The 12,156-nt window shown below is 36.9% G+C and overlaps 1 protein-coding gene across 1 annotated transcript; it reads left to right on the forward strand.

Moving 5' to 3' along the window:
- Nucleotides 1–10,355: 10,355 nt before the first annotated feature.
- LOC111924570 (taste receptor type 2 member 40-like) lies at nt 10,356–11,318 on the forward strand. Its single transcript, XM_023920830.2, has one exon. The coding sequence runs from the start codon at nt 10,356–10,358 to the stop codon at nt 11,316–11,318; it is 963 nt and encodes a 320-aa protein (XP_023776598.2).
- The last annotated feature ends 838 nt before the right edge of the window (nt 11,319–12,156 follow it).

Below are 12,156 nucleotides of genomic sequence, written 5' to 3' on the forward strand. Positions count from 1 at the left end.
GGATCTACAGCACAGAGCATCTTTCTTGTCTGAGGCCCAGGGGGCCTTAAGACAAAATAGTTAATTGGTGCCTGAAGTTGTTTATGAAACACTATGAGGATTATGTTGCAGCCTGCCAGAAGAGTGCTGTTGCATATTTGAATGGCAGAGTTGTGTCCATCTGTGTGTCCATGTGCTGTGGATATAAAGAGCAGCTCCGTTTTGCCCTCTCTTCTCCCAGACCCTCCCCAGCCCTGCTCCCAGCTGCACCACAAAGGAGCTGCCTCTGGTGCTCATCTCTGTTCTTTCACTGAGCTGATTTTAATTTGCTAGGTTTGCAGAATACACACCCTTGTTTTTGGAGTGTAAATTTTCTGTCAGTTTAGTGAAAAAACCCCCCATGATAGGGGACTAGTTGGGCACTAGCTCTGTCATAAGCAAACCAGCAGCATCTGATAGAAGCAGGATAAACCATTTTCTGTCGAGGGGAGACATTGCACCATCTCAGATGGATCACTGAATTGTGCTCTTACTCCACTTTTTTATTAAGAAAACATTGATATGTAATCTATGTGCAGTGACAAAATCTCAACGATCAGACCTGTCCAGCCATGAAAGCTAATTAAAGGGTTTGATATTTAGAATTTGAGAAAAAACTGTCAATATTTTTGCGGTATTCCTACTTTCTTCTCATCCCAAATAATAAAAATCTTTAAAAGTTGAAGTCTGGGAAAAGAAAATCTGTTGCAAAGATCCTGGAGAGCTTTTTAAGCTCCTTCTTTCCCAGTGAAAGTTATAGATTTAGACAGATGTGCACAGTAAAGCTGAATGCAAAATAGTTGAACACTGTTGGAAATAGGATCTAAAACAAGAATGAGGTGTTCTGTAATGAAAACAATAATTGGAGCTGAAGTGGATAACTAATTGCCATTTCTGAAATGAGCTTTATTCTCTTGTTTAGTACACTGTAAACCAAGAATAATTCCACTGTATTTTACTGTGCTAGTCATACAACTGAATCAGAATTTGAGCTTCTGCTTTATTGCTGGATATGAAGAGCAATGAGTTGAAACAGCAATGTGAATCTTTCTGAATGAGCAGAATTGTTTCATTTGGGAGGCCATTCTGAAGCCAATAAAATTGTGGTTGGAACTAATTCTGCCCGTATGCTACATGGGACAAAATGGCTCTTACTGGTGTGCGTGTATTTACAGCATTTGGCACAACGGGATTAAACTGTTTTCTGGGATCCAGGTCACGTTCATATCCTAATCTAAATAGAATCCATCATGGAATCATAGAATGCCAGGTTGGAAGGACACATGAAGGATTATCTGGTCCAACCTTCCTTGGCAAAAGCAAAACCACAAGTCTAGACAAGATGGCTCAGCACTCTGTCCAGCTAAACCTTCAAAATGTCCAAAGTTCGGGAATACACCTCTTACCTGGGCAGATTATTCCAATAGCTGATTTTTCTCACTGTGAAAAATATTCCTCTAGTGTAAACCAAAATCTCCCTAGGTGTAACTTGTACCAACCACCTTTCCACGGCACTCCTTGTAAAAGGAGTAATTTTCTTTGTAGCCAGCCTTTAAATAATGGATCATGGTGACAAGGTCTCCACTAAGTCTTGTTTCCTTAAGACTGAACAAAGCAGTTCTCTCAGCCTTTCCTCACAGGGCAGCCTTTTCAGTCCTTGGGTAATCATTTTGTCTCTTCTCTGAACCCTCTCCAGCCTGTTCACATTTTTTGCTTTTTGTTTTTTTTTTTTGTATGACGGGGACAAAAATTAAGTTTCCAGATGTGGTCTGGAAAGCACTGAGCAAGGTGGTGTGATGATTTCTTTATCTCTGCTGCTGAAGCATTCCTTGATGCAACCCAAGATTCTGTTGGATTTCTTTGCTGTAGCAGCACCCTGTTCACTCATATGGAACTCGTGTTCACCAGAAGCTCCTTGTGCCTTTCCACAGAGCTTCTCCCCAACCAGGTATATATCCCAGCCTTGCTGCTTTCCTGGGTTATATTTTGCCAGGTGCAAGACTTTATACTTATTGAACTTCATAAGTTTCTCATTAGTCCACTCTTCAAGCCTGTCCAGATTTCCTTGCAGGGTAACTGTCCCTTCTGAAGTCCTTCCTGCTTCACAGATACAATTATATCTGTAATTATAGGTGTGGCACTGGGGCTATATTTTTTAGCTGGACATAACTGAAACCATGAAGATTTATGATAATTTATAAACTGTTAAAAGATATCATGAGTCAGGATAAGTCACTAGTGTTATTTCCGTCACAAAAGTTGTGCTTGTGCAATTACCTCTCCTTGACAGCAGCAGAGAGCTGAGGGAAGGTTGCACATACTGGGCAAATATAAATTCTACTTGCTCCTGTTACTCTCCCAGACATTAAACTTTTACAGGAATTATGTGAACCAGAAATGGTTTTTATGTATTTAAGTAACACCCAATTGATTTTATTGCTATGTGCTTGTCTGTTCATCCTTGGAATCCATGCAGACTTTTCTTGCAGATATATCTTATGACAAGTTCCACATCTTCCCTCTGTTATGTGGAAAATCATCTTATTTTGCTTGCTTTTCACTTCTCTTTCATCTGATGTCACCTATTTCATGTACTGACAAGATACAGAATAGACAATAAATCATCAACCCTATTGATCTTCTTCATATGCACCCAAATTATAACCTCCACATTTGTCTGTTCTCCTTTGCTGAAGAGTTTAGTTAGTACTTCACTTTAAGAAACAATGACTAAAACTGTCCTAGGGAAATCCATATGCAGAAATTAATTTTTGAATAGATAAATTAATCTTGTCTTTTTTGCATTTTTACCTAAAATATAGGGAAAAATGCACAAGATTTTTGTGATTTTCAATATATTCCAAGTCAGTCCTAGGAAGAGATAATAATTTATCTCCATCCTTCTCACCTGGGAAGAATGTAATTTTCCTCTTTGAATAGAGTAAGCAGATGTGTCATTGTGCTGAGCACTTTCTCAAGGGTCTGTCAGCTTTCTAATTCATGCATCATTCACTTCTAGTTTTAGTAGTCACAGAAAGTAGCATTTCATTAATGTGATGTTAAAAAGCAGATAGGACACTGAGAAATAATATCTGGACACAGTTGTGTTAGGTTTCCTTGTACTGTGCTGCCCCAAGCAAATGCTCTCAGTAATGTGGTATCTGCCTACTGCAAAATGGAGTAGGACTGAAATGGAGTTTATTTTATAATTTTATTATGTTTGGGAATCCAGACTAAAAACCTGAGTGAACCCAACCCCAGCATTGTACAAAGACTGTAACTGAGATGGTGTGCATAAAAAAAAAGTATTATCAGGATTCACACTTTTGCTTTCTTTATACTGCTTACGAAGAGGAACTCTAGTGTGATTTTTTTTCTGAACAGATAACATTCTCTCTCTGCTAGAGTCAGTGTTAGTAAGCCACGAAAATCAGGATTAATTTAAATTTGCATCACAGGTGGTGCAGAATATTGACAGAGGGATTTTGAATTGCTGTTGGCTGTCAAAATGGCACAATGGTTAAACAAACACAAGTGAACCAAGTATCAGTCAGCGTGGGGCTGATTGCCAATGCTACTAAAGTGGTGATGGCCTGCAAAAAGTCTTATGGTCTTAATGCTTATATGTACTAAAATGCACATTTACATTAAAGTTACAGATCTGGCAAAAGTAAGCACTTAAATTTTTTAAATGAAAAAATTATTTATTTGGGGTTGTCTATGCAGCATTTTGATGTAAAATTCTTTAATGATATCTTCACATAACATTTTTCACTGAGTGCTTCTATTTGATAGATTCAATGCAACAGGAAGCAGAGATTTATATTTTCTCAGTTTCAATTAGCATTTACAAAGACTACAACAACATTCCTAAAAGAATGTGAAAGACCATTTCTTATAAGTATAAAATGATATATGAAGCAGTTTACATGAAACTAGTTTACCTGAACATCAAAAAGTATTGTCATGAGGTAATTTATTTTGTTTTACATTTTAGAAAGTGACTTAATTCTTCGATATGTCTCCTTTCTTCAGTCCCCCACCACACTGTAAGAAGCTGGAAGTAATTTTTAGTACTCTGTATGTAACTTCCTTTAAATTATGTTATTTTTATCACTTTCTTGTGCTTTTTTTCATTATTCAAGAATAAATAGATAATGAAGGAAGGCAGCTGGAGTGGTAGTGGAAATGAAAAGATTGGTTCTGTTTCATGCACTTTATCTACACAAACTGTGATTAAGGAAAGTAAACTGACTTGTAACAAAAATCCATTACGAGGATTGTGCTTCTCTTTAGATGCTGGTTGTCAATAAGCAATTTTAAGATCAGGTGTATGCTGAAAAGACTGTCATGAGTAGAGATAACTTTTAAGAATGCTATTTCCAAACTGGGGGCATGAAATGGATAACTGCTGGTGATGGCAGGGTATCTGAAACATAACACAGTATAAAGGAACTTGACTCAAAAAAATATTCTCCAATGTACAAGTCTGTCACCTGTGTAAGAAATGTGTATTTATTCTTTGGGTGAAGCTAAGCACAAATTGTAAGTGCTGAGTCTAGTGCAAGGATCACTGGATGAAGTTTCACTGTTGTCCCTGACACCTTTGTGAACAGGAAAATCCAGTCATGTGGAAAGTCATGCACTAACCATAAAATGTAATGGGTATGGAAAATAAGACTTTACTTGCAGCTATGGTTTGAGGAAAGAGATACCAGAAGCAGCTGTCTAACCTTTTGATCTTATTAAGGACATATGAAAAACAATTCCTATTTCAACAAGTGCTTAAGCCAGAGAGATAAAACATCCCTCGAGGATGGGAAAGAAGAAAAGAAAATTTCCTGAATCCATAGAGAAGCTGGACCAGTTGAGAATATTGTCAAACAGAAACTTGCTGATTGTTCTATAATTTTTCAACTTTTAGTGTGCTATTTTAACAATTTTCTTAATAGAGTAAACCAAATTCACAGTCTTTCTTTAATTTTGTTTGATTTGTAGAGAAATCTGGCTCAGTAAAACAATCCATTCCTTTGGACATATTGACTCTCTTAATAACAGCAAACAACATGATCAGAAATCTACAAACCTTTGTATGGTACAAACCATAAACTCATCTTAACAAATACTGTCTTGAATTAATAAACATTTATATTAACTAATCTCCTTTTGACCATGGCAAGGAGCAACTAATAAACCTCACTAGCTTGTTGCTCTTACCTGCTCCTTGCTTTTGGTGTGTGTGTGCATTCTTACCTCTTTAAAATTAAAGTTGTGTCTTGCTTTTCATGTGTTTTACATAGTTTGATCTTTCTGAATGCTTGCATGAATTTCAGAGCACTCTTTTCATTAGTTGTGTCTACTGGGGTTTCCACTTTGACAGTCATTCCTAAAAAAAAAAAAATAAATAAGTTATTTTGTAGTACTGAAATTAACAGTACATTATCTCCAGTACAATAATGACAGCAGCATGACAACTTGCAAATTAATGGTAAAATAGATTATCACCCTTTCACACTAATTTTTGAGATATTTTGCAACATTATTTCTTTGTACATTATAAAGTCTGGAATGTGTTAAACAGCAGCATATTTTATTGCTGTTTTCCACAGACAGGATATTTTATTGAGGTTCACAAGCCTTCTATACCTTGTCAAACATGTGAAGAACACTTGACAAACCACTTTAAAAAGTGTTACAGATGCAATCAGCCATTAGTAGAACTAAAAATGCTGATTCTGGCCATGTTTGTTAAACACAGATGTTGATGGCTCTTCTACACAATCTTTGCAAGTTTTCTTTTGTAGGCTAGTTTATGCATCTTTTACAAGATGTATTCTTCCATGATTTGTTTTACTCAGTTATTTTAGTATAAAGATATTAATACTAGTTGTACTTCTCTGTCTTATGCTGGTGCTCAGAGGTTTTCAGATAGACTTTACGATACAATAAATGCTGTGTGCAATTTACTACAGGTTGTAAAAAGCTTATTTGCTAAGGATCTCATGATGTAGAGGTGAACAAATGTCATGAGGCTCTTGTAGCCTATTACACCACCAGAATTTAATTAACTATGATTGTCTGGAAAGCACTCCAACAGAAAATAAAATATTTCACATGGGACAAGAAAACAATAATAAATTATTCCCATGTCCTTGTCTCTTTTCATCAGGAAAGGGAATCTTTTTGGTCAATGTAATATTCATTCTTAGTTTCTTGAATTGTTTTGTGAATCCTGTAATTAAGTTTTGGTAGAATTGCACACTAGTCATCAGCAAATGGTCAACACTTGCTGAACAAAATCATAGTATCATTGGGATATAAGTAAAAAGCTGAAAATTCTCCCATGATTTTTCTCTCTGGATATAATCTCAAAATTAAATTCCAGGATTACATCTGGGTATTATTTTTCCTTTAGAAAAGAGACAGGAGGAAGACTACAGAATGCCATCACTGAGTTATCATGGGATCATAGAATTATTAGAGTTGAGAGAGACTTAAAAGATCACCTGGTTCCAACCCCCACTTCCATGGGCAGGGACACCTTCCAGCAGATCAGGTTGCTCAAAGCTCTTTCCAGCCTGATTGTGAGCACATCCAGGGATGGGGAGACTCCAGCCTCTCTGGACAACCTCTTCCAGTGCCTCACCACCATCACAGGAAATAATTTCTTCCTAATATCTAAACTATATCTACCCTATTTTTGTTAAAAGCCATTACCCCTTGTCCTATCACTCCACACCCTTGTCAAAAGTCTCTGTCCAGGTCTCTTTAGTGACTTTAGACACTGAAAGGCACTATATGATCTCCCTGAAACCTGTGCATCTCTAACATGTAGAGGTTTGGTTCTTTGTTTTCTGAATGTGCTGAAGCTATCACATTATTAAGCCTTAAAGTTTTAAATTTTATCTGAGTTTTGATTGGTGTTGGTGATGGTCCCAAATGATAGACTGCAACATGAGAGCTGAATGAGGATAATGAAGGGTGGTAGCAGTCTGGTACCTATCCCATCACACCAAAACTAAAGCTCTTCAAACAATAGTAGCAATAAATTTAAGAGAAGAAAAAGCCAGTGGTATTAGAAATGTTGTAATTTCTTCTGCCCTCAATGAAGCCATAGACAGTCACTTATCGCTAAAAATTGTGAAGTTACCACAGTTGAATGATTCATCAGCAACATTTCCAAGGTATGCATTTTTCTGAACAGTATCAGAAATAAATCTTTCAGTATTACATTTGCACACTTCTTTCTCACAGTAAAATGCCAAAAGATTAACCAGATACCACTAACTGGTGCATTGTGGATCTGTCATGAGCTGAGCAGGCTGTGCTTCACAAGATTTGAAAACTGCTTGTTCTGCTGCAAAAAACTTTCTAGTTCAACAATTAAAACCCTTATATGGATTGTGTGAAGCATATTTATTACTGTTGTTAATTAGAATATGTGAGTCAAGGAGAAAAGGTGCTATCTGTGAGCTGAACCTGACTTCTCTGGGTATAGTGAGTTTTGTGTTCCAAGGGAAACTGCTGTATAAATTCAGACTCTTTTCTCTAGTGTTTATAATTTGTGTCATGCTAACATTGTACTGTGATTATTTTGTCTGCTTTACTTTGTGACTCAATTGCTTTCATTTATTCACTCAAGTGCTCTCTCAGAGGATAAGTTCAAGGAAGTCTGATATATTTTAGGATCTCTGGTGTCTCCTCTGCCAGTTAAATCTGGCCTGACCATGATGATTAACTGTAGCTCAAGAAGAGGTCTGCTAGTGAGCATAAGTGTGGCAACCCTATCTGTGAGGTGAGGAAGGAGCAAGAAGGGGAATGAACACATACCAGGAGATGAGATGATGATCATTTCCAGTCTAGAGCTAGGTCTGGGTGTGGTCAAATTGCTGTGACACATAAACCAGCCTTTTGTACCTTGATGCCTGCCTGTGCGTGTCACCAGCATCCATGAGTGAACTCATCCTCTGGAGAACCCTTGGAGATCATAGCAGCTTATTTTGGAGCTCCTGAGCTACTGGGGCACAAAGCAGACAAAATTTAGAAGCCATTCCTGACAGCAGAGCACATTAGACTGAGCTCACTGACAGAGCACTGAGGAACAGGCTCTTTCCTTTACCTGAGTTGAGGATTAAATACTGCCAGGGTGCATATGTTGAGTGGCAGCTCAAGGAGCTCTGAAGGAGCTGGTTGGAGTTCACAAGGGTGGAACAGTCTTCTATAGGAATGTTACTTTGTTTTCAGTAAATTGTTTCCACTTTGGGCCTCACTTACAGGAAAACTAAATAAGCAGGTAAATCTCAGATACAGTTTTCTTTCAAATTCTAGTTTTTGATACGAAGATAGAACAGAATTTTGTAACTGTTGGAACATCTGAGAATTTGGTTCAGTCATGCACTTTTCTAGGATGTATTTTCTGGTTTAGATTCTCCCACTTCATATTTGCAGTGCTGTGTATTCATAAGTACATAAAAATAAAGTGTTACTTTCATGATCCTTAAAAACTAACTTAAAAAGTACATTTTTGAAGTAACTGACTACTATAGTTATGTAATGCAGATTCTCTGTACAGGAAGCTCTAGGCATATAGCTTAAAAATACACAGTAGTCATTGAGTTAAACTTTGTGATTTTTTTCCTTAGTAAGATGTGCTTTTTCCACACTTGACTACTTTGGTAAAGAATGTTAGAAAAAGTAAACATACCAATGTGTACTTACTTTAAATTTATTTGCTTGTTTTTTTTATTTTTTTGGACTTTTTAAACCTGAAACTCACATACAATATTTTGTAAATATGTCTCAATTATTTTTTTACAATTTGCATTGTTGTGATGACAAAAGTATGTTCATTTTTTTCAGAAAAAAACTCCTAGTTCTTGAGATTACAATGACCTAAAATGAAATCTTAGTTTAATATTAATTAACTACTGACAGAGACAAAAACTATGAAGATTTTAAGTCTAGTTTTTAATTTCAATAGGTTAATAAATATTAACTTATTGTCTTCTTAGAAATTCAACAAAAACTTGAAGCATGAAAGTAATGATAAGAAGTAAATCCAATTGACAATTCTTACCATGTCCAGATTAGAAGTTCAGTCTATCTGTTACTTTGAAAGATTTTACTCTGTCAAGAAATGGACTCCAGAAGTATATATCAACTTTCTCAGAAAATCAGTAAATATTTTACTGACAAAAAAACTTTAAAAAAAAATGTTTTTTTCCAGTGGTCTAATGATGCCAGCTGTTTCTCATCCTGTTGTCACAGTTCTCATTGTGTTTCATATTCCTCTATTTCAAAAAATAATATATTGACAATACAAGTTTTCCAATTTTATATCCATAGCTTGAATTCACGGGTCCAGGATTGAGAAGATGAGGACACATTGTTCTCTAAACCAGACATATTTATTTATAAATAAGGACTAATGCAGGATGCAGATGAGTGAGGCCCACCACTGCTCTGGACTGTGCTCGTTACAGCATCAGACAAAGGCATGGATGAAGAGGATGGCACACTATCAGTCCATAAAGCAGAACAGGTCTAAATTCACTATCAAACTGTGTGGCATGGGGGTGAGATGGGAACTGAGACAGTGAAACAGCTGCAGAGGGTGGGGTTTTTAACAGGGTTCTGCTGGGTGGACTGATCTACTTGACTAGCCTTTGTCCTCTAAACTTTGGCTACTGTCATCTTTTGATCCCATATATGTGACCATATATAAGAAGTGGTCAGCTAAATGTGGCAATAATCCTTGGATATAGGCAGCCTTGCTGTCTGGAGTGCTCCTGGAGAATAGGGCAAGAGTGTCTATAATTTTCTCCTTGTTAAAGTGGTTGCAACTAATTGGTCTAGTTATAATTTATAAACCTTCAATGCTGCCTGAAAGATACTAGTTACAATATAATGTGTCTTTGCTGAGATATGCTGGTGCTTCTGTTGGGTTTCACATTGCATTCCCCTCCACACTGTCCAGTACTACTGTAACCAGAGAGCCACAGAGCTTTCTGTCACTCTAGACATGAATATAAACAATTGGACAGAAGATGGGTAGGTTAATCTACCCTTCTGGCTGGCTATCTCATACCTAAGGAAAAACATAGGCAAATCTTATGCATGTAAAAGGTTAATTATTAAATCTCTGATTTGCACATTCAGGAAGAACATCAATAATTTCTCATTATCATTTCCAGATCTGCTATCATTTCCAGATGTCTTTTTGTTCCTAGATAAAAGGTGAGCAGGCAGGAGCTGGGACTAGTCAGATACCATCAGAACTGCTCAACTTCCTGCACAGCTACACAGGCTAATCAGGCAGCAGTGGCCAAAGCAGCAAGATGCTGCCACCACTTCTTATCGTTTCAATAAGCATTGTAGCTATTGAAGTTGTTGTTGGATTTATTGGAAATGGATTTATTGCAGCTGTTAATAGCATTAATTGGATCAAAAGCAGAAAAATATCTTCTGCTGATATGATCTTGATCTTTCTGAGCACATCAAGATTTATCTTGCAGGTGACAGTCCTGCTGCACATCTACAGTCTCTACTTCGCAGATTTGTTTAAGCTGGCTTCAATGTACAAGGACTTTGGTGCTGTGTGGATGTTAGTAAACCAGAGCAGCTTGTGGTTCAGTACCTGGCTCTATGTACTGTACTGTGTGAAAATAATCAATATCACCCACTGGCTGCTGCTGAAAATCAAGCTCAGAATACCTGGGATGGTCCCATGGCTTCTTCTTGGATCGCTGGTGATCTCTTCTATGACTTCTCTTCCTTTACTATGGATTACACCCAGCGCTTACCTGTGCAGCTCAATGGGGAGCTGCAGAGAAAATAGCACGGCTCATATCACCAACTGGGAGAGTTCATATCTCTACTTTCTGCTTTACATTGTAGGCTGCTTTTTCCCTCTAGTACTCTCTGTGGTGACCTCAGCTCTGTTAATTACTTCTCTGTGGAAACACAGAAAGACAATGCAATGTTACACAGATACTTTCAGGGGTGCTATGATAGATGTTCACCTAACTGCTATTAAATCCATTATTTCTTTCTTAATCCTGTATCTTTCCAGTTTTGTAGCTCAAATTCTGTTGATACTGTCGACACCTCAAAGAAAAGATGTTGTGAGAGTTGCAGTGTCCTTAGTTGTAGTTGGGGCATATCCTTCTGTGCACTCAATTATCCTGATCGCAGTCAATTCAAAACTGAAATTGGCATTTAGGAACCTTTGCCTATGTTTTAAGTGGCATTTGGAAGATAAGCCTCCAAGTCCCAGGCTTGAGGGAAACACTCTACAGTAAGAGATCTGAAATCAAGATTCACATGTATTGTTTCATTGTCTTTTTTCTTAAATGAAAGCTTTCATTTTCCAGAGATTTCTGTGACTAGTCTTCCTTAACATTTCAGAGCATCTGAAATAATGTGCATTTTGCCTTACTTGTGCACTACTCCAGCTCCTCCCATCCTGCTAAATATAGAGTGAGAATAAAAATGTACTGAATGAAAACAATGTACTTAAAGAAATCAGTTTCAGGTTGTGTTGTGATTTCAGATTTTCAGTTTAAGACTGAAAGTTATATGACCAGTTTGAAGTGAAGAAAATGGGGGCCAAAATAGACAAGAATGTACAGAGCTCACAAATATCAGCTCTCAGATAAAGGATTTTTCACCTGAGAAGCTTAAAATTTGACTAAAAACATGTTGTGCGAGTCATAGCTGGTCTTACATGGAAAAAAGACTGTGCTTTTAAATTGTAAAAACCAGCTTGATTATAACCTGAGGGAAAATTACGATTTGGAAGCATACATCCAATTAATACAATCAAATTGCATTCTGAATAAGGTTTATTTGTGCTAGGATTCTGGTATGTCTGTAAAAATTTAGTGATTAAATACCTACTTAAAAATAGATACTTTTGTTTGAAATATATATTATGATTATATGTTTGGTTTTCTTGAAAGTGGATTACCAAGATGGTGATTACAATGTAAAGTGATGTAGGTACATACAACTACCTGTAGAAAAACTTTTGTTGAGTTGACCATTCTGACCATGCCTTTATTGTCATGATTTGCTATTGCTTTGAGCAGTTGGGAGCTGTTTCTAAGGCTGTTTTCTTTTAAAATTTTATGTTACTAT

This window comes from Cyanistes caeruleus, chromosome 3, assembly GCF_971803275.1.
Source record: "Cyanistes caeruleus chromosome 3, bCyaCae1.hap1.1, whole genome shotgun sequence".
NCBI lineage: Eukaryota > Metazoa > Chordata > Aves > Passeriformes > Paridae > Cyanistes > Cyanistes caeruleus.

What these genes read in the sequence shown, in the direction of transcription:
- LOC111924570 (XM_023920830.2), top strand. Translation starts at nt 10,356, where the DNA reads ATGCTGCCACCACTTCTTATCGTTTCAATAAGCATTGTAGCTATTGAA.